Source organism: Halichoeres trimaculatus, unplaced genomic scaffold, assembly GCF_033239565.1.
Source record: "Halichoeres trimaculatus isolate MK-OKI-2021-1 unplaced genomic scaffold, fHalTri1.1 fHalTri1_scaffold_13, whole genome shotgun sequence".
Classification (NCBI taxonomy): domain Eukaryota; kingdom Metazoa; phylum Chordata; class Actinopteri; order Labriformes; family Labridae; genus Halichoeres; species Halichoeres trimaculatus.
The window spans coordinates 14,641,623-14,664,459 of record NW_027437191.1 but is presented as its reverse complement, the minus strand read 5'-3'; the positions used below and the strand labels follow the sequence as shown (position 1 = coordinate 14,664,459).

Here is a 22,837-nt window from a genome sequence, read left to right as displayed (position 1 = left end):
TTTCCATCATCCATGGTGGGGCAGACAGGACCAGATTGATTTACAGCTCGCAGGAGTCCCAATGAAAACACCACGCCAGCTGGCTAAGTTTAGCAGAGAGAAGAGAGATCTGTTTTTCTTTTCTGAACACAATTTCTTGGATTAATTTTGCTGTGATAGTGGACACCAGAGCTGGTTAAAAAGTAAGAGGACAGAAGAGCAGAAGAAACCCAAATAGGAGAGCAATGGAACATGGGCTAAAGACTAAAACACGGGGTTACACTGTTTGTGATAATGTTCATTCCAACCCACATGCAGCAGTTATTCTGCAGTGGTCTGTTCAGACTTGAGAGTCTATCAATAAAATGAAAAGTGAGGTTATGTTGGCTCTGCTTGGTGATGTTAGACTTGGTAGATGAGCATTGGTAGGACATAACCGGGATTGACTCATGTCACCGGGCTGCCAGGAGCAATAAATACAGCCAGCCACTAAACTACAGAACAAACTCAGTTTACAAAGTTTGCTGGTCGTCATGTTTTAAACACTTCACTTCAAAGAACTATGTAACTTTTAATAAATACATTTTCTTGGTTCTGGTAAAAAAAATGTCTTGAACAAAGAAAAGTAGAATGAAAAGAAGATCTTCTCTTGACTATTTTGTTTCAAAGCAGACGCATGCCTATAAGAACCATGTCCTCACAGCAGCGCTAGTGCTCATGGGGAACGGAGTCTTTATCCCAGAAAAAAAAACGAGCTTTTCCAGATATTCCTTACAGCCCCTTTGAAAGAAGAAGAAAAAAGCAGGACTTTTGTTTGGTAACACTTTTTACACAGATATCATGGGTCCCCACTTAAAAATTAAAATGAAAAAGCTTTGGGGTGATCATTTACCTAGAGCCTTTGTTTAAAGCAGATTAAACTGTGTGCTGTTTGAAACACTGTTTATTGTAAATCTGTACAACGATTATCAGACATGCTCTGAATAGCCTTACATGGCTGATAACCTCCATTTACCAGAATAATGTCACAAAAACACAAGCCAAACAAGTTTAAATCTCTCATGTAATTACCCTAATTTAATCATTTATAAGATCAGGAACTGATTGAGCCAGTGCCAACCTGATACACTGACAACAAGGGGAAATGAGAGACTTATTAATATGTTAATTAACCAGTGTTTACTGACACTGATGTATATTTACTGTGGCCTATAACATAAAATTATAGGCCAAAGTAAACATACATCAGCCTGTCTAAATGTACTTCAAGGAGATTTATTTAGGCCCAGTTATCAGAAAAGAAGAGCTACTCCTTTATTTTCACTGTAAAAATACAAAGAGCTGTGCATTAAACTTTTTTTATTACTTGATTAATTTATAGAATACTTTTTACAAAGAACAGCCCTGATCATGACAAAAGTTGTATGAGCTATTTTTCTTAGGTTGTTTTTTGGTTTTGGTTTTCAAACACCACAGGGGGCACTTTAGGTCAACTGGCAGGTGAACACAACAAGAAGGGCCCAGGTGAGGTATTGAATGATACTCACCGCTACTGCTGCTCATCACGATCAGCTCATACAAAATAAGTAATTGTCCATGTGTTTCCTTTGGATAAATAAATGGAAGAAAATAAGCTACAGTAACTTTGGATTGGACATTGGTCTCTTTAAGAAGCGCATCAGAAACACTTAACTCCCGTGCCCAGACAGTGACTGAAATCCGGCCAGAATAGTCACTACAAAGATAAAGGTACAAATTTTCACACAGGCACTTCAATAAATTTATCTGTGTTTTAAAACACGTTTGGGCATTGACTCCTGCAGTGTTCTTGCTCCTTAAAACTCCTGTCTGGAGCTTTCTGTTGTGTGTTGTTGGACAGAAAAGCACCCTTTGCATATTTACTGGCTTTTTGCTTCACATGTTTAAGAAGTGTTAAATAATAGTCTCATCTTGCATTTGTTTTCCTCAGTGTTAGGTTTAACTTTTATCTTGACTATTTTGTAGTACGGAAAGATAACTCTCTTTTTCTCCAGCGTGGTGAAATAATCTTCTCTGGCACCCACCTTCTGGCAATAAAAATACCAATATAGAAATAGTCAGGCCTTGTGGTGATGGACTTCTGTCTGTTTTATAACCAGTCAAAAACTCCTCACACAAGCTTTAAGTGAAGGAGACATAGTGCTGATAAATTGAGCTCCTCAGATGAATTTTTCTTTTTTCTTTCAATTCGTCTAAATTTATTCATCATTGAGAAAATTCATCAGATTGAAAAGGACACATTCTGTGGCTCCAGCCTTGGATACCTTTATCTGTTTTTTCAGGAGCACAGTGACGTATTTTACACATGCTGGCACAGTGTGAAGTCGATTTTATTCTGAGCTGGCCTGAAATAGTTGTCCACATTTTGATATGAGCAGTCTGCAGCAGACTGTAGCAGGTTCCAGTGTGGGACTAAAGCTGCTCTATCTGAGCTGCAGTAATAGCTCCCCTCCCACCATCTCACATTAGATTAGACAAGTTTCTTTCGGCAGTGGGGTTCCAGTTATTGCTGCATTACTGCCGAGATGCTGTAAGCAGAATTGGACCTGTTAACAGCATTCAAAGCGGGGAGTCCGTGCAGGTGAATGGAGAGTGATTGCCTTCAGCTCTCGGGTTGTTTTCTTTGGCGGCAGTTGTGCAGCAGGTCTCAGTCACTACCTGATGATTAGCTTTTTAAACAGCCCGGCTCCAGAGGCCGACCACCTGGTAACTCCTGGATTGTTTTCAGCACAATCCTGCTCATTTTCCTCTTTCTGTTGCCTAGGCGACCATACGCACAGTTTGACACTAGAGGGGGACAAGCGAGAGCCGCTGCCTCGGACCAGCCGCCCCCTCTCCAAGCAGATCCTCCGATGCTCGTTCGAGGGATGCTGCAGGACATTCACTTGGCCGGCTCATTTGAAATACCACCTCAAAACACACAGGTGACAGCTCACACACACATTTAACACACAAAACACTCACAGTCATGCTGCACTTGAAGGTAATGGCTCCAGGCAGCAGTTCCAGCAAGTTGCTGCTGCCAAAGCATCAATATTCAACCCTGTGCTGAGCCCAGCTAATGTGGAAACATTTACCAAATTGAAAAATAATAATACAAGCTCGCAGGCTAATACAGCCATTACACAATGTCACTTTCACATATAAAATGTGCAATCAAATCTCAGCAGTTAATAGAAAGTCACAGCTATTATTACCTGTAAAACTCCATTAGGAAGGCAGATGCTGTTATTAAACCCAGCACACCATAAATCTATATTAACTCCATTAACTCCATACATATAATCAAGAATGATTACAAAAAGTCCCCAAACTAAAGATATTTGGGATCTTTTTTTATTGTTTTTGTTCAGACTTCAGCACATTTTGTGTTGAACAGTGTATGATATTTCTGCCCAGACATTTAATGAGAGTCGTGAGTAAATAGTGATTAAATATTTGATCCTCAGGCTTCATTTTCCGGCTTCTGGGGCTGTGTGTTGGAGCAGAGCAGTGCAGATGTTTCACAGCTGAGTGGTCACAGTGTTTTCCACAGGTTTTAACTTGAAGGCAGACAGCAGACACACGGCACAGACTCAGACAGAAGAGTGCTGTTGTTCAGCTCTGAACACCAGTAAAGGAAATGTGCTTGAGGTTGCCTGATCTGACCTCAAGGTGGGCTGCTGCAAATGAATCGTGCGCAAGAAATTCGCTGAGGCTCGTTTATCTGGTTGTCTCTCAGGAACGACCGAATGTACAGGTGCGGCGCGGAGGGCTGTGGGAAGAGCTTCTACGTGCTGCAGAGGCTGCAGGTTCACATGAGGACCCACAACGGAGAGAAGCCTTTCATCTGCAAGGAGAAGAACTGCGGCAAGAAGTTCACCACTGCTGGGAACCTGAAGAACCACAGACGCACTCACACAGGTGGGGGAGACAGGGAGACATGGGTATAAAAGCCCAAACATGCTGGAAGCAATAACTGACTCAGGCCATTAGACCCGGCTCGTTTAATGCTTCCATAGTTCAGTCAAGCTGGAGATGTGAAGAGTCAGCAGCAGTGGCGCCTCAGTTTCACTGCAGACTATCTGTCATGTTTTATTTAGGGTGACATTAAGATTTCTGACAGACAGGCTGCGTCTTTCTAGGGACCCTCCAGCAGATCAACTAAACAGTGTTTATATTTGCCTTTAGCTTCAGGAGAGGAGCTTTCTATGTGCAGTAATATCCACTCGATGGGATGTGAAGTTCCTCCACCATTGAGACAAGTAGCAGAGAGGCCTTCACTACAGACTCAAATACTCAGCGAGTCAGTGTGCTGTTTTATTACCAAAATATAGAAGACTTAAAAAACAAACAGAAGCTATAGACCTTAATGTAGGGGTGGCCAACCTGTGGCTCGCGTAGTGGTGTCCCAATCAATCTAAAATATTGATATATTGATGCCAATGTTGAGATCAGTATTGATCAATACTTGGATGAATAGATAAAAGTTTCAGTTTCTATTCTCTACATTTGCTCTTCTCAATCGCTCACATAGATAGATAGATAGATAGATAGATAGATAGATAGATAGATAGATAGATAGATAGATAGATAGATAGATAGATAGATAGATAAAGATAGATAGATAGATAGATAGATAGATAGATAGATAGATAGATAGATATAGATAGATATAGATAGATAGATATAGATAGATAGATATAGATAGATAGATAGATGACAGATAGGTAGGTAGATACATAGTTAGATAGATAGATAGATAGATAGATAGATAGATAGATAGATAGATAGGTAGATAGATATAGATAGATAGATAGATAGATAGATAGATAGATAGATAGATAGACAGACAGACAGACAGACAGACAGACAGACAGACAGACAGACAGACAGACAGACAGACAGACAGACAGACAGACAGACAGATAGATAGATAGATAGATAGATAGATAGATAGATAGATAGATAATTTAAACACTTACACACACATTAAATCTGGCTTTGAAAATTGGAAATGTATTGATTTTCAATTTTTAGTAATTTTGTTTATGTAATTTCGTCTATGTGTGAGAGGAAGTGCGTTTCTAAGACCACCTGTGTGATGTGGCTCTTCGTAGTACCATGGTCATTTTTGTGGCTCTTAGACTCTGATTGGTTGGCCACCCCTGCCTTAATGCATCAGCTACAGATCATCGCCTGGCCTCAGCTCTTTGATGCATCTCTACATCTGTCTCCATTTTGGCTTTTATGAATAAAGACAAGAAGTCTGCTTAAAAATTTGCACTATGCTAACCCCATCTGACTGTTTTATGGCTTTAAAGAAACAAGAGTGTATAGTATCAGCAGACAAACATCAGTAACTTAGTAATTACTGAAGGGAAACCACATTAGAAAAACAGCATGTTCCTTCAGTGCAAAGGTCAATACCGGTCTTGCTAAACAGTGTGAGTATTTGATTAAATGGTTGTTTTTTATTTAGGTGTCATGCAAATAAAGTGCCCAACCCTCGTCTGTTTACAGGACACCAGAGGTACTTTTAGAGCCTGCTCCTAAACAGCGTACCCTGTTGCTCTTCTTTTATACAAACTATATTGATAAAAGTATACGCAGCATAAATCTCTGAGAATACTACTTTGAGTCCATGTACATATGGTGTCACATTTTGAGTTTGCACCCCTGCAGACTAACCAACCAGACAGAGGCTGTGGCTGTGACTCACGCCACAGCAGCCCCAACGAGCAGCCAGCCTCAGTCGGATCAATTTGAGCCATTTTGGTGAAAAGGAGAGCAAGCAGAATGCGCTGGATAAATACTTTAGAGGAAAGGAGAGCACATTGACTCCTGGGAGTTATTTCAGATCACTGAAGGACGTCTTGTTCTGGACACAGGTTCTGTGCAAATCACCCTGAGCAAACAAGCTGTGCTCTTTTCATTATTCACACAGGTTATACTGCTGTTACCATATTCACCAATGTTTTTACACATCACAGATCTTTCTCTTTCCTTGCTGGTCTTTAAATAATAAATCATGAGCATTTTTATCGAACTGAAATCAATTTATAGAGTGTCAGCAAGTACACAAATTTAAGTTCCCTGAACTCAAGAGGGAGAGAAATAAGAGGGCTGCTGGAACATCTCGAGCTGGATGAGATTATTTTTACAAGTTATTTTACAAGTGATTGAAGTTAGTTTGCGTCGAATTGGGTCAGCTGTCACTGTGGGAACCGTAAACAAGAAGAAAGCTGCATTCGACTCCTCCAGAGTGTTTTGAGCAGTTTAATCACTCTCCAGCAGTCTTATTGGATAACTCAGTGCAGTTCTGTAAAGTAGTGCTTTGTACATTTGGAAATCTTTGTAACACAGAGTTAAACCTGCATGTGTGTGTGTGTGTGTGTGTGTGTGTGTGTGTGTGTGTGTGTGTGTGTGTGTGTGTTGGGGGGTTGTTGGTGTGGTGTGTGGCTGCTTCCAGGAGAGAAGCCTTTCCTGTGTGAAGCAGATGGTTGTGGGCGATCCTTTGCAGAGTATTCCAGTCTGAGGAAACACATGCTCGTACATTCTGGTGAGTGGGACACGGTTTACAGCTGGAACGGCCCAGCGCTGTTTCTGTAATTAGCGTGCATGAAGATCCACTACGTCAGGATGTGCCTTAAAGACATGCATCATGCCCCCGTTCAGAGGAGGATCACAGGATTTCACGTCTCTCAATGTGTGTCCATGTGTTTGTGCTTGTGTGTGTGTGTGTGTGTGTGTGTGCGCGCGTTGTCTCCCAGGCGAGAAGCCCCATCACTGTGGGATCTGTGGAAAGACTTTCTCCCAGTCCGGCAGCAGAAACGTCCACATGAGGAAGAGGCACGGAGAGGAGGGGCTCAGCATTGAAAGCAGAGAAACAGGTCTAACATTGTTTTTTTCTTTCACACTGACACACACACACACATATACACACACACACACCCCGTGCAGTAGGTGGTAATGCTAATCCATGGATTATGTAGCTTCAAGCAGCCCATACATTTTAAGAAGTGCACTGAGAAAGTGTTGGTTTAAGTTACATTTAGGAACGTGGTATGAATAATTAATGCCTCCAGAGCAGTTAAAAATTAATCATTAAGATTTTTACTCTCCAGGCTCAGGGGCTGAATTGTTTAAGACAGCTCATATCTGCGGAAAAGCAGAGATAGCAGAACCGTGCTGCAGAAACAGGCCTGTGAGGCGTCTTATGATGGGCTCAGATGTGTCTGTAATCACCACGTTAAAGTGGCACAGTAACTCAAATCTCCGTCTTCAACTCCTTTCACCCTCACCTAACAAATTACTGAGATAAATGAGTGGGTGCTCATGTGGGTCTCCCTCTGCAGCTGTGGGAAATACACCTCGGTTCAGTCCTGCATTATTCTTAGTCTCAGCTTCTGCACCTCTTCAGACTAAAAGCATCGCTCAATGAGCGCTTTACGTTCCAACATAAGGTCTAATTGTACAAAATCAGCTTAAATTAGGTTGTCTTCTTGGCATGAACCATGAGAGCAGACAGAGTATTTTCCTCCTTGTCACATTTGTGTAGCAGTGGGAAGCACAGCAGCTGAATCACCAAGGAGGAAACGGCTGCCAAAGCTCTAATTATAAACAGCAGATTTATTCGGGTCAGCCTCCCCAAAGAGGCTGGTCTTTTGTAAAAAAGCAGAGCAAAAGAAAGACGCAGCTTCACAACAGAGGGGTACTTTCTGTGTTATTTATACCGGATGAATTATTTAATCGACTTTGTTGGAATAAGGGCAGGCCTAAAAACAACCTCAAGAAAAGGCGTCAAAAGGTAACTTGAAAAGTTTGGTGTAATGAGAGGATTTCAGTTTCAAACACCTATTTTCACACAGCGGTACGCCGTTTATCTAAAAACGGGTTCAAACAAAGTGTGAAAATTACAGCGTCTTATTTCGGTCATTACAGATACATGCAGAAAATTAAAAAAAGAATATCCAGTTTTCAAGTACAAGAAACACATTTTTATTCTCATTAAAAGACACTCACTTGTTAATCTGAGAGCAGCTGATCGCAAACTTATCTTCATCTGATGCTGAGGAAATAAATGCTCCATCATTACACCCTGACATTCATCTAACAGGTTCAATGTAACACATGTTGCAAAGCAGACTTTTCATACCTACTGTGACAGGTTTACTGCAAATATTCATGCAGTGATGATGATGATGATGGGCTATCTTCTTATACCAAACCACACAGGTAGTTTCATCTACAGAGCAACGTAAAAGCCAACACATAAAGACAGACAAAAACACATGCAGCGTAAAAAACAGACACTAACTTCTCATGGTGAATGTCAGAGAGATCAAACAGAAGGAAATAAAAATCGATGTTAAACACAGTTAAAAGACAGAAATGAACCGATGGGCCTCAAGCCTGATCCACAAAAAGCTCAGTCCTTTTACCTTCACACACAGGACACAGCCAACAGGACACGTTTTGGATTAGATGGAGACGTGAAATTTGCTTGAGAAATGTCAAAGTCGAGTCGAGCCTGGGTGATAGCAGGATGTGGATGAGCCCCTCAGGATCAGAGTGTGATATGAAATTCTGGATCTTGGAAATAATTCTATTGGATTTTTTTTTTCATTTTGACACTGTCAAGGTTTTATTCATGTGGTTTGATGAAAGCAGAGAAGAGATTGAGGTTTTGGCCTGTAACTGTGGTATGAGGTCAGTAAGTAGTACTTCTGCCATTTCCTCATTCAGCTGCAGTGATAGTTTTTTATTTTTCAACACAGCAAACACAATTAGCTCTAAATACTAACAGTGCTGCTGAAAAATAAGATACTGTTAAAGGTCCCATATTCTGCTCCTTTTCTGCAGTTTAATCTGGATCATTGATGTCTTCATGAAATGGTAGAAACATGTTTTGGTCCAAAAAGGCAATAAATAAAGCACAGCAGCATTGTTTCCAGGCTCTCATAGCCCCTCTGTTCAGAACGCTCTGATTTAGTGGGCGTGACCTTCATATGTAAATGAGCCACCGCTGATACCGCCCCGCTCTTCAGCGTCACTGAGAGCGGCGCCACAAGCTCCGAGTGCACAATGTTTAGAAGACAGCCGTTTACCGTAACATTACAGGCTAAAACAACAGGCTAACCGCAGCTAAAGTTAGCATCCTGAAGCTAACACAGCGACAGGGGGGACACTGAGGAAAAGCTCTTATATCTGCTCCACAGCTAACAGCATTTAAAATACTCACATTTCCAGGGTCCAGGGTTTGTTGGTGGATGGTTGGTAATGCGCCTGGATTCAGGACCAGTCTATTCACTAGCCCTCTGTTGTACTGTCCAAAGTTGGAAAAGCAGTGGGTCGTGAAGTGACTAGCACACACATGCACAGTTTTACTGAGTGTAGCTGGCACATTTCCTTGATAAATGAACCCTAGCCACTGAGTCTTGTCTTCTTCCGAGATGGGAAGCTTGTGCATGGAACTATGTGGCTGTTTACAGCCAAAAACAGAGCAGTGATGGCAGTGATGGCTACTGGAGCAGCAGCGGGGAGGGGAGTGGGCGAGGAGGGGTTTCGGGGGTATCTGCTCCGGTGGACCAATCAGGTCAGACTTGCTCCTGATTGGTCAAAAAAGGGAATCGCTGACGTCGGCAAATCCCCAAAATCCAAACAGCTCGTTTTAGGTCAAGATTTTATATTCACAAGCACTACTAAGTACAGGTTTTGTCATTAAATGTCAAATTTTGTGGGCTGGGAGAAAAGCCAAAGACCGACAAATTTAACTTAAAGACTTAATAAAGTGATTTTTGCACAATATGAGGCCTTTAAGTAAATTAGAGAATGCTGTCCAGACTGTTGTTATTATACTTTATAGCAAAGTTCTGTGTAACAGCAAGAGTCGGCTTAGAAAAGGAAAACCTGGTCACAGTCTGTAATATCAGACGAGTCCAAAGGAATGTAGTATCTTGTGCTATTGGCCAGACAATTTCAGCAATTTCAATATTCCCCAGGAATGAAAGGAAGTGTTTGTGTCTAATTTCTATTAAAAATCTTGTTAGACTTAACATTTTCCACAGTCACCTCACAAAACATGTTAAAAATGTTCTGTTTCAAGATATTCAAAAGAAATGTGATACCTGATTTGGTTGTAAAGAGCTAAAAAAAAAATCTGCCAGTAAGGTTAGAAAAAATTACTTGTCAAGTTTCTAGTTTCTTTTTTTTTCTTTGAACAATAACGATGTCACTTTTCTGGACTTGCCAGGTGACTGTGGCCAAGTTTAAGACAATTTTTTACTGAAGATGGGACACAAAGACTTGCTTACATTTTTGTTATTGCAGTGTCTCTCTTCAGCTTTCCCTGCAAAAAAAGTTAAAAACAACCCAAAATATATCAACTAACATATAAACTCTTAAAATGTTGTATTTGGTGTTGTAATCAAGATTTTTTTCTGTGTGGAAAAACTTTGAAGAGTTTTTTTTCATCAGTGTATCCAACAACACAGAGAATAAATAATGCAGCATCGGGGAAAATCAAATGTTTAACTTTATTTCTCTTCTTTTTTTGTTCAGTCATAAAAGAGATAAGAAAATACGAGGGAACATTTTTTTTATATTTATCCTCCCGTATTTAATATTCATTTCTTTGTCTAGTGTGATAACGAACAGCTACAGTTAGCAAACGTCCTCTGTGAGCAGAGATGATTGACAGGAAAGTAACTTCAGACTCTTCTGTGTTTGAGTGAGTTTCTTGATTGTCGAGAACTGGATGATTGACTCCAAAATGACAGACTAACAACCCTAATGTTTAATGAGGGTGTAAGATAAACAGCAGATTAAAGAAGGAAACATACAGTGCATCTTAATGACATTTAAAGACCATCTGTCTGCACTGATCTGCTGAGCGTCACTCTGTTTGTAAGCTCATACAGTCTCATAATAAATGCATACATCTGGAGTTTATGTGGTTTTAAAGCGGGAGCCTAGGAGCTTTGTATAAAGGTAGAAAACCAGTGTCTGTTGTGTGACAGGTGAGGCGCTGACACAAAGCAGCCTGCTGGAGGCAGACGGCCAGAATGGACATGATATGGTCACCATGACAACAACTGTGGAGCCCATAAATCTTCACCACGCCATGCTGAGATCACCAGGTAGGTTTTGTATTCATCACAGCTCAATGAGCGCACTGTAAGCAGTGAATGAGGCCAACAGTGTTTGTGTTGGTGTCAGAGATGCTGAGTCAACCTGTGGAGCTGCTGCTGCTGCTGCCATCCTCTCAGGTGTTTGACAGTCCTCAGGTGATCAGCTTTGAGCGTGTCTCTGACCAGTTCATCCGTTAGAATGCTCATCAGAGCAGATAGAAACTTCCAGGTGCATTTCTCTCATGTTGCCCTGAATTGTTGATTTTAATGGGGTTGTCAAAGTTAAAAGAACCTTTCTCCTAAATGACTCCGCTGAGTGTCTCCTGCGCTGTGTGGTCTTGATAGAAAGTAAATCAACTGTAAACAAAATGATGTAATAAGTCTGGTCTCCTCTAAAACTATTGCCAAGCAGCTCAGCGATGAGGCATCTGAACTTCACCCAGCTCGTAGATTCAGGATGAACCTTTGTGATTCTGTTAAAAGTAACACCTGCTCTTCTGCTGTGAGCACATTAATGCATATGTTTTGGTATTGTGATGCTATTTATACTCTGGATGTTTCTCTGCCATCTGTCGCCTTATTTCTTCGTGAGTACAGTCCTGTGGTTTGTCCAAGAAACTCCTTATTCATTTCCTACATTAATATTTTACCGCTGACATGCAGAGTGATGAGGTGGATTCAGTTACACTGAGTAGTTCTTTCACATACGTCCCTTTCTGATCTGTGTGCCCTTCTACATTTAGTTCTTAGTCATCTCAGCACCAGAGCAAGGTTATAATAGTTAACTAAAACAAACTAGAAACTAAAAGTAAAATTTAAACTACATTGCAGTTAACTCAAACTAATATAAACTAGAAAAGAAAACAAAAACGATAAGTAAACTAAAACTGTATCTTGTGTTCACAAAACTAACTGAAACTAACTAAAATGATAGACAAAATGTCCTTAGTTATAGTTTCTGACAATATTAATATCCTTTAGGATTTAAATTAATCTGACACATTTTCCCAACCAATTTTAGATAGTTTTAGGCAGTTGTCAGTGCCGCACAGCACCATCATAGCGACGTATAGGGACGAGCTTGTTTACTGCACTGACTGGCTGTGCGCTGTGCTGCGACGAAACGTAGTGAAGCAATGAAGCATCTGTAATAGTTTAATTGTTAGAGAGTCCAAGGTTTTATTTATTGAAGCTCATATTATATTGTTTTTTTATAATTTATGTTAATATTATTTTCATGTAATTAATGTCAACATTATTTTAAATAATTTATGGTTGTATTTTTTATACTAAGTTCATATTATTTTCTTGTGTTTAAGGCAGCAGCCAACAGTTCAGTATCAGTATTGACTGAGCAGTGAGCACTATGTTGGACTTGAAAATAAACAGTATTACAAAATATTTACTCTGACCTTTTTGAATCCTGCACCTGGTTAATAAGGTATGAAAAAACAAAAACTAAACTAAAACTAAGCCTTGTTGCAAAAATCAAAACTAAATAAAAACTAGAATACCCTCGAATGCCCACTCTAAAACAAATTAAAACTAAACTGTAATGGAAAATAAAATGTCAAAACTAACTAAAGCTAAACTATAATGACAAATCCAAAACTATTATAACCTTGCACCAGAGTCTTGTGTTAGTTTTCAATAGTACAACACTTTCTTGTATCATTACTTAGTATCCTTGGCTGACATTACCATGTTCCAATTTACATCCATCCGACTGGATTTTCTGTGATCCTAACTTCAAAGAAATGTTGACAACTTTTGCCAAACTCCAAAGAGCTGAGATGCTAAATGAGAACAGGGGTCACAAATAGGAACTATAACCACATACTGCAGTTTATGTAATGACTTATGTAATAGTCCAGGCTTCTCATTTAACAAAAAACAACTTTGGTGTCTATCTGTTGTCTGTACAGGTTGTTACCCTTTTTTGCAGAAAGTGTCCACAGCTTAATCGTTCACTCTTAGTCTTTATGTGTGAAAATGGAGAATAACATTAGTAAAATAAGTTAAACAGTTTTGTAGTAGTGCATTAGTTTTAGTGATTTCTGTAGTTTTTTCTCAGGGTGTGTAATTCCTCCATGGCGTTCACTTTGTTTTATTTATAGGCTCATTCATTGGATGTCCTTCAGTTTGAATTCAAGTGTCCTGTCAGCGTTAAAATCAAATAGTAAAACCTGATCAGAGCAGGAGAGCTTTAAGCTTTGAAGTAGTTTTATTCTGAGGTCTGGTGTGTGTCATTTTGACTGGCGGTGACTCACTCCTACAGTGTTCATGTAACTTGGTGATTTCTCTTTAACTCTCCTCTGTGTGTATGTGTGTGTGTGTGTGTCTCTCCAGGCTCTCCAGACTCGGTGATAGTCCTCTCACCACCACATGAACTGGTGACCATGACGACTGAGGACCATGCATACGAAGTTGAGGTGACGCTGCTGTAGTCTACCGTTGTGAAATATTTCACTCACACACACACACATCGCCCTTCTCTACTGAGAGAGGACTTCACTTAGATATTTGTACATAGATGAGTCACTGGCTGTAACCCTGTAGATATCTGTAAGTAGAAACTGATGACGCTTTTATTTTGAGTGTGAAATGGCAACATTTGTACAAACAACTGTTTTCTCCTCAAGTTTTTGAACTTCAATACTCCCAAAGACAAAGTAAGACGGGTTTATAGTTTATGACAATAATGACAAAGCATTGTTCTGAGCAGTATCTGTAAAAAACAGTCGGAGGTTGAGATGCAGTGATGATGATCTCTGATATGACTGTTGATCTGCATCATCTTTGCTAAAAGAAAACACCTGAAAATGAGAAACTGCTCCTGCACAGTATATCACACTGCATCATGTAAACACAGGTCGCAGCCACACTGTTTATCTTCCTGAGTAAAACAAACATCCACCTCACACACCAACCCACAGAGCTGCTCCACTCGGCATGTTACTGGTTCACTTCTTCCACTCCGTGTCGACCTCCTCTGCTCCACTTGTTCTCTGAGTAAGGCACACGTTGCTCATTTACAGCTCCATGTATTAACACTTGAGAATAATTGCTTTTGAAATGAAATGAAGAATTACTCATGAGGTTAGAAAAAACAAACAGCAGATGTCTGGGGCTGTTAGATAAGGTAGTGTACACTACTAGCAGTGTTTCTTCCTCCTCCTCCTCCTCCTCCTCCTCAGTGGATCTTCAGGTTGTGGAAGTGGTCCAGCGTGGCGCCTAAAGCCCAGCTTGCCTCCACGTTGTTCACTTTCTTGGTCAACTGAGAGGAAGAAAAACCCAACACCAAATCACTCAAATGCCTTTTGTATTTATTGAAATAAAAAAACATAACATTTTCATCCTTCTCTCTGTTCTTGTTGATTATTTTTAAGGGTGAGGACTGTTGCCTCTGCACACATACACCTGCTTTACAAACTTGAGCTAAATTCAGACTCATTTTTGTTTTTTGTTCCATTTGTAAGAGATCAGAATAAATTTGTCTTTTTAGAAGAGAAGGCCACTCATCTTTTCATGTGATTAACTGTAAACTGTAATTTCAAAAACAGGTCTCTGTGTTTTACAAATGTCACCGATGATTCATGTTTTTATTATCTACCGTCTATTTAAATGATAGTAACAATTGCTCAGCAGAGGCTATTTTAAACCTGCTCTTTATTAATAAGAAGAACCAGCTGATGATTCATTCAACGCTGAGTTTGAGCTCCACGACTCCATCAGGAAACGATTTTTTTAATTCCTGAAAAGCTTTTGAACACAGCTCTCCTTTTTATTGCTTCTGCCGATTGTGTTTGTAGCCCTGCCTCACCTGCAGCACGGTGCTCTCCTTAAAGCCGAACCCGTCCTTGAGCAGACAGGTGATGTAGGTCATGTCCATGCACAGGAAGGAGCTGATGGGAGGGTACTTGGTCATCTTATTGCACACTGGGCAGACAGAAGGGGAGTCATGTCTGTTAGGATGGGTAATCAGTCATCTGTATTCTGCTGAGAGGGTGAAGGCAGGATTCCAGATAGCAGCGAGGACACTAGTCCAGACTATTGAGATGCGAACTGTGTCTCAAGTACAGAGAGCTGCAGATCTGTCACTGTTACCATACACTGCTTCTCACCCTCTTTAGCTCTCTTCTTGAAGTGTCTGACCTCCAGCATCCCTCCATGGACCCCGTCTACAGCACGAGAAAGGGGAGGTTTAGGTTATTCAAAATACTACAGAGCAGATCTACGCTCACATTTCAACAATACTAATAACAGAGCTCATGCCCTTTAAGCCCAGGCGGGCAGAGGATAGCAATTTCTCTAATAACTACACACATGGCTCGTCAAATCCACAGAGACAGGTGCTGATGACTCACATTGTCCTGCCTCCGTCTGGCTGTGGGACGGGTAATAACATCCTGCTAGGTGCGTATAATTACGTAAGGAGTGTGTGTGAGAGTGTGTGCGCTCACCGATAAGGCCTGCATCCACCGCTCTGTCAAAGTAATAGGAGAATGCATAGAAGACGCTGCTGTCTTGCAGCTCGTACGGCTGATGAATAATCCCCTTCACCACCTTGAGGACCTCCTGATAACAGAGCTTGTATCCTGAATAACCTGGAGAGGAAACAGAGACGGTGATGTGAATTATGCATCTAACACTGGAACAACAAAATGAAATGGTGTGTTATATCACTGAGGCCGTTTTAATGGCTGTTGAAAGCTTTTCTGCAGATGTTTGGCGGCTATCACTGAAGTCAAGAGTTTTCTCTTTGCTTTAATGTGTCATTCTGATTTCCTGTTTGCTCGTAGCTGTGGTTTAATCCTATCATAATGGAACTAAAAATGGATGTTTATAAATGTTAATCCCACACTCTGACTTTTTTAACGTTGCATAAACAGGATCTTACCATCCAGGTACCCGCTCACTTGATAGGTCAGACCTCCAAAGCTCCATTCGTCCCTGAACTTCTTTGGCAGGCAGGAACTTTTAAAAACCCTCCACTCCAGCCCTGTGAGAGCACACACATGACTCATCTCATCTCCAAACTGACTCGGCTGCTTTTTAAATGGTCACAGCGGTCTGAAACTGTCTTGAGAACTGGAGACGGGCACAATTTCCGCCGAAGCTCCTCTGTGAATCATCTCGGGGCCTCGCTCGAGATGTTTATTAGAAAGAGAGACTTGAAGAACAAATACAACTTTCCACTCGCTTTTACTCAGTGTTAGGAGGAGGAGGTAGGTGGGAGAAGGTGTCTGGAGAACTGACTCACTCACAGTGAACAACAGTGACCCACAGCTAATGGCGACAGGCCACCTTTTCTTTGTGTAAGCACAGTACCTTCTGCACCCAGAGCGCCCAGCGTGGCCAGCCGCGCTGCCATCAGACCGTGTCCGAGGTAACTGGATGAAGACAAAGGATTGTTAGAGCTAGTGAGGAACAGACTGTGTATGGAACAAGTTATTCTGTAAACAGGGAAAACAAATGTTCAGCTTATTATTCACATCCCAGTGACTAATCAGATCATATTTATTGTCCTTGTTCAAAACAGATTAAAGTAGAGTTAAAAGCATCAGCAGCATTTGTACTGTGACGATCTAGTGTGGGCTATTTCAACATTTTAAAATATTTAAAAATCACCTCAAATAGAAAGTGCTGATGCAGTCACAAACGATAAACAAGCACAAAACTGTTTTTATGACACATGCACAATTTCTGCATCTGTTACCTGTGGGTGTACAACTCAAATGTTGAGTTGAAAATGTCGAATCTGGCGACATAGTCATCAACAGGAACACTTTTAATAGTTTCCTACAACAGAATAAGAAAGACAGTGAGGTAATCACCAATGGGTTTTATTTACAAACTAATCTGTAAAAAAACAAACGACTGACCCTGAGTTTTGGCAGGAAAGTGATCTGTGTAGATCCTCCTCCAAGATCCAAGATCCCCACTGTCTTCTTGGTTTGTGCTTCCAGGTGACCTAAAAACATTTCACACTGTAATCCCAGAGGAGGGAGGAGCTAATCGGTCACACCTAAGATGCTATCTTCAAAAGGCCAGTTTGATACAGAATGAGCAACCCGGAAAGCATTGAAAAAAACTCCACCACTGATCCTGATAAAGATCACAGCTTCCCCTCCAGGCTGTAGATTCATCGTTATCACATTCTGTTGTACCAGTGAACCAGGGTTCGTAATAAGACACATTCAGACTCTATGTCAAATATGGGAATACAGTCAAACTGAAAACACAACATAACCATGAGATATATTCTCTTATTTCTGTTAGAGTGAGCAGGCGTGAATTCAAAGCACTCACCTGTGAGGAAATTGAGAGATATCCAAGCCAGGATTCCTGTTCAGAGAGATTAGCAAACAAAGAAACAGCACATTTCAGACAACACGACTTCATCTTAAACAAGCTGATAAAAATGTCAGAAGGTGTTACGTTGTGTTAACTCCGCACATAAATACACACGCCAACACTTCAATTTCTACAAACAAGGGCGAAATGCTGACAAATCATTTAGTCCGCGGCACAAGAGACAAAAACACATTTCCAGCACATAATCACAGCTTTTAAATTCTCAACAAGTGAGGTGAAGAGCAACTTCATTTTCTTAAGAGTCATCAAAAACGACAGCAGTAATCTCCTGCAATTTAGCTAAATGTTTGCAGTAAACACAGATTCCTCGCTAAAATTACACCCTGCTCTGAAAGTAGGGCAGAAGGATCTGTGATGCCACCTCCAAAGCAGAGCAGGGAGAACATGAGTGGCTGTGATTACTGACGAAAGCGTTGCTTGTCAGGGCAGACGTTACCTTCATTCGTGCCGTTCATTATGCTGACGCTGTTGTCTGGGACCAAAAAAGGGGATTCATCGAACACATGTTGAACCTAGAGAGGGAAGGAAGAGGGTGGGAGACAGACTGAAAAGGGGGGCAGCAGCAGGGAAACGGCCTTAATGCTATCTACTGTAATAGAAGCTCATCCAGAGGTGCCCTCCGCTTGAAGGGATTAATTAATTCCCTTAGGGGGATTAATAAAGTATCACTTATCTTCCAAGGTGCCCCAGGGCCATCCATTACTATCTTATCCCCTCCACTCTAAGCTCCCACCACTCTGATAACAATACTCTTCCTCTTGTGTCTGAACTGCCTACCATAGCAGAGAAAATGTTCCTTTCTTTTCCGCCTGCTCTTCCTCTGGATAAGACGATGCACTCTCCTTTGAAAGTGTCAGACAATGTAGCACCTAACAACTCCCTTACCACAAAAAGTGCACTCCACTCTTCCTAACAGTGTGTCATGTCTTAGTACCTCTGCACTCCTTCTACCTGTTCCAGCAGAGCCCGGGCTTTCTCTGCAGCCAGCAACCGGAGTCCAGCTGTGGCTCTGAGAATCACCGGAGTCCTCTTCCACTCCAGACGAGGCACAGTCTTCTTGGCCACCTTCAGCAGCATCCTCACTGTGTGTGCGGCCTGTGGAAACAGTACGACACAGCAGCACTCAGCACTGACAACAGGCTGACTGGTTGGAGCTGAGGAAACACTTCAAGTGTTACATTTCAGTCACTTGTTTGTCACTTTGCTCTTCTCACTTCCTCCTCTACTCCCGCTGAGGGAGGCCATCAGCAGCGTTTGTGAATGCGATGGAGAGCCAGCAGACCTTTCCTTTCAGCTCGATATCATTGATTCGATTTGAAAATGAACTCACCATTTCGGGAGCGTCAGCATACGCAGACAGACCCGGCTTGATGGAATGGAACATCTCATTGTCCAAAACAGGCAGCTCTGCTGAAAGATACAGGATCCACCCACATCAAATGTGCAGCAAGCTATTAAAAGCATTAAGACGCTTAAATCTGCTTAGCATACACACGCTGACTATATCCCCTTATTCAAAAAATTGAAGCATGTTGACTTGAATCTGACAAAATAGGATTATTACTTAAAAAGTTAATGAAGACAAGTAGAACTTCTGTCCCCTGGAGTTAAAGCCTGCAGGTTTACAGAAGTGGAAGCAGAGGAAATTCAAAGTGAAAGCTTTTTATTCTGCTGTAAATCTATTACCTTTAATTACTGTACAAAAAATGAAAATAAAGTGTTTCTGCTGCAGCAAAAACTAATCATTTCAGCTAAGTCTCATTCTGCATTTAACATAGAAGATGATCAAATGATTTAAGAGCAGATAATAGTATCTCAGAGTATGAGATGCTGCTACCTGAGTCACCCTGGATGAAGGTGTAGACGTGTATGCGTGTCCCCGTGCTCCCTGCATCAAACATCACTGCATAGAAGATCCTGCTGTGGTTTGCAGGCCGGCTCAAACTGGGAAGGATGCTCCCGATGCTGTTGGTCAAATCCAGAAGAGACGTCTTGCCCTGCGCTTGACTCAGATCTTCCACAGCAAGCAGGACCAGGAGTGGGAGAAGCACGGAAAACTTCATCTTCACTCTGCAGAAAATACAACACCACTTCTTGTTACAGCGCTGCTGTTCTAACACAGAGGCATTTCAAGCTGTTTCTGACTGCTGCTGGAAGTTGTTTGATTGCAGCTACAGCAACAGAGTTGTGAGATGCAACAGAGTTATGACCACTCCCTGAACGGGTTCCCAGCCAACCACACAGAGACGAATCCCACAATCAACTCTTCTACCTGCTGAGTCGACTCTGGAGGACGCTTACGAAAAAACATCACACTTCCACCATGTTGGACTTAAATTGTTGAACTCTAATCCTTTGATCTTCATGTTCAATCGAAACGCGGCAACCGAAGCGTGTCTCTACAAAAGTCAGATATGAAATGTGAGGAATTATGATGTCTTCTGAGCCTCAGTCAGACGCTGCTGTGTGGGAGAACCCTGCTGGGATAAAGTCAACCTTCTGCTAACAGAAAATAAAGAGAGTAAAAACAGGATCTCAGGAGGAATGTTACTGCCTGTAAATACCAAATTAAGTTTCCAATTGGAGACAACTCATTTGCACAGCTGCCTGAGGCAGAGAACTAAACGTAAAAGGAGTGATCCATCTGGATACAGATGATATGATGTGGAACAGTGACTCTGAGATGAGGGGTTTTTTTTCAGGGAGTGTGTATCCTTTCTCTGTCTCTGTGTATAATCTATACATCCAGTCATAAAAATGTTCCCAAAGCTGAACTGCAATCAAAGCAGAGGACTAATTCTAATTCTTTGGCTTGTGGTTGTCAAAAAATTTACCAAATTAATAATTCTTCAAAAGTGAGTAAAAAGGTCATGTGGTTGAGACACTGACAATTGTTTTTGGGATTGAGTGGTATCATGATTTTGTTGTGACTACCTATAGGTGACTTAGCTGATGAGAGAAATTAAGAAAACTTCATGTCAATCCTACAACCTTTCCAGAAATGTTTCTTTTCTGTTATTTCCTATAGGGGAGAGTGGGGTAAACTGAGACACTTTTTACATGTAGGCAAGTGGAAATGAAATTGAAGTGAAATACATGTACATTAATTTCATGATGTCTCACATCAGTGGGAATAATTAGACCACATCCATAATGATTGGTCATGGAAATATAACCTGTCCAAAAAATGGTCTTTGTGGCTCAACTTGCCCCAGCTAAGGGGTAAATTGCTCCACCTCAAAGGGTAAACTGAACCACATGGGGGAAAGTTGACCTTTTGACTTTTTTGGTAGCGTTCCTTGAAGTTGATGAACCAATCTCGACCTAAAAAAAGAGGGACATTACTGAGAATCTGTTTAGCTACAAGACCAACTGTTTACCTGAGTTGAATTGTGATCTCTTCTACACTACCTGATGAACGGTTAGCTTTCCAGCTCTCAGGGACAGGGATGTTGTTTTTCTCTGCCATTTCGTAGGCTAGATCACGGGATTTCTTTGCTGTGAGGCCATGGAACTGGTCAGCCAGTTTTTTCACATGGTTTTCCAGGTCTTCCTCCATCTCCCCTGTGAAGACCCTCTTTGCATTCACTGTCCCTGTGTAGCCTGCCACTGTCACTTCCCCTCCCTCTTTCTTTTTTAGGAATCTGCGTAAGGTTGACCTGTCGATATTTCTCTCTGTGGCCACTTTTCTTGTGGACTTTCCACCCTGGACTTTGGTTGCTGCTCTCTGCATCTCCTCAAGGGGTGTTGAGCCCCAGTTTGTCTTCCTGCTGTATTTCCTCGGTATTCTAGCTTGTCTACAATGTTACACATATGTAAAAAACAAAAACAAAAAACAAATCATTATGTATTACTACACTTAAACACGTTTTACCTCTGACACTTTTGTGCCTCATTGTGGGGTAAGTTAAAACACTGGGCCAATTTACCCCAAGAAGTTTGGCTCGCTCTACCCCACAGCCACCATTTTGTTAAATACAACCTAGCCTCGCAACTCAGGCTAATATCTAGCTACACGATTCACATGGTTTTATACATTGATAGTTCAGCAACACATTTGATGTATGTTTTTAAATACAGTTAAAATTATTTTGAGTTTATAGTCATTATTCGTCATATGTTGAAAATTTACTTCGACATGCAAAAAATATTGTTGGAGAATAAAAGTTACTTAACACTTCAACTTGTGTTTCTGTTCACCACAGAGAGCTTGAAATGAGGAGGGCTAACTAAATCCAGTCATGTGACCACTGATGCGTACAGTTTCCGAGAGACAGGGGGTGGGTCAATTTACCCACAGGCTCAACTTACCCTGGTCTCCCCTACAACTTTAGTCCCACTTTCCGAGAATAGTAACTTAGTCTTGTGAAATGACCAAAAAAAAAAAAATTAAACAACTTTCTAAATGCAGCATAGTTTAAAATCAATGCCACAAAAAAAAGCATCCAAAGTTTACTGAAGTCATCATCGTTCATGTGTGCTAGCATCTCAGTCGTTTTATGGAGATCTGTTCTCCTTAAGTCATATAACTGCATCCCTGATAGCAAAATCATTATCTGAGCACTTTGTAGTGATCTCAAGGGCTGGACCTGCGAGGCCACGATGACTGTTTTATGACTGAAATAAACTCACTTTTACTGAAGTGTTAACAGAAATGAAGCAAGAAATCCTTTGTATTAAAGTCTGAAGCTGGAGTGGGTATGAAGAGAACAACCAGCATCCACTCAAGCAATCCTGCTGTGTTAGGATAGACGGGCTGGACAAAACTTTGCCAATGTCAGTAAAATAATAGAAATTATTCTAAATATACTTAAAAATGTCGTCCATGCAAACATTTGCACTGGAATTACACTATTTTTATAATCAAATTCGTTACTTATTCGAGTTTAGAGCCATAAGCAGTATGATGACTGACATCACTGACAGCCCGAGTTAATGCTGACTGTGTCACCGTTAACCGGCCGTTTACTTATATACACCGATTAACATCACCGGGCGGCTTATTTTGGCTTCACAAATATACATATTCCCCGGATTTGTCGAAAGACATGGCGGAAGCAGCCGTTTCTTAACTTCTCCGTAATGTTACATGTAAGTTAAATAACAAAAACACTTGTTTTCGACGGCATGAACGCTGCTGTAGTTAGCTAACTTTAGCCCGGTCAACCAGGCTCCTCACAAACACCAAAGATGAACCTCAAACTCCCCTAACCAACCGAAAACAACTATAAACAGTTCAAGGAAACGTAAGCTTCCGACAGACATAGCTGTAGCTCACCATGATGTCCGACTAGCAGCCGCAGCAGCACAGCAGCTGTCATGCCGTGACG

The 22,837-nt window shown here is 41.2% G+C and overlaps 2 protein-coding genes across 3 annotated transcripts in view; one reads left to right on the top strand and one right to left on the bottom strand.

Annotated features, from left to right (window-relative positions):
- The window catches only part of znf410 (zinc finger protein 410), a 24,748-nt gene extending 10,265 nt beyond the window's left edge, over nucleotides 1-14,483 (top strand). Inside the window, exons 7-12 of the mRNA XM_074685152.1 lie at nucleotides 2,783-2,942; nucleotides 3,740-3,921; nucleotides 6,470-6,559; nucleotides 6,771-6,890; nucleotides 11,019-11,138; nucleotides 13,479-14,483. Coding sequence (XP_074541253.1) covers nucleotides 2,783-2,942; nucleotides 3,740-3,921; nucleotides 6,470-6,559; nucleotides 6,771-6,890; nucleotides 11,019-11,138; nucleotides 13,479-13,576 — 770 coding nt within the window. The 3' untranslated portion in view covers nucleotides 13,577-14,483. The remainder of the gene's footprint in view (nucleotides 1-2,782; nucleotides 2,943-3,739; nucleotides 3,922-6,469; nucleotides 6,560-6,770; nucleotides 6,891-11,018; nucleotides 11,139-13,478) is intronic.
- On the bottom strand, nucleotides 14,270-22,837 carry entpd5b (ectonucleoside triphosphate diphosphohydrolase 5b). 2 transcript variants are annotated; one of them, XM_074685153.1, is made up of 14 exons: nucleotides 22,786-22,837; nucleotides 19,345-19,577; nucleotides 18,838-18,917; nucleotides 18,459-18,602; nucleotides 17,944-18,019; nucleotides 17,442-17,477; nucleotides 17,015-17,103; nucleotides 16,849-16,931; nucleotides 16,461-16,522; nucleotides 16,030-16,131; nucleotides 15,593-15,736; nucleotides 15,254-15,310; nucleotides 14,953-15,068; nucleotides 14,270-14,406 (listed from the first exon to the last, which is right to left on the bottom strand). In XM_074685153.1, exons 2-14 carry the CDS (start codon nucleotides 19,568-19,570, stop codon nucleotides 14,323-14,325), a joined length of 1,299 nt encoding a protein of 432 aa, XP_074541254.1. In that variant the 5' UTR covers nucleotides 19,571-19,577; nucleotides 22,786-22,837; the 3' UTR covers nucleotides 14,270-14,322. The 2 variants fall into 2 exon arrangements, with proteins under 2 accessions (XP_074541254.1, XP_074541255.1); XM_074685154.1 differs by having other exon boundaries at nucleotides 18,838-18,914.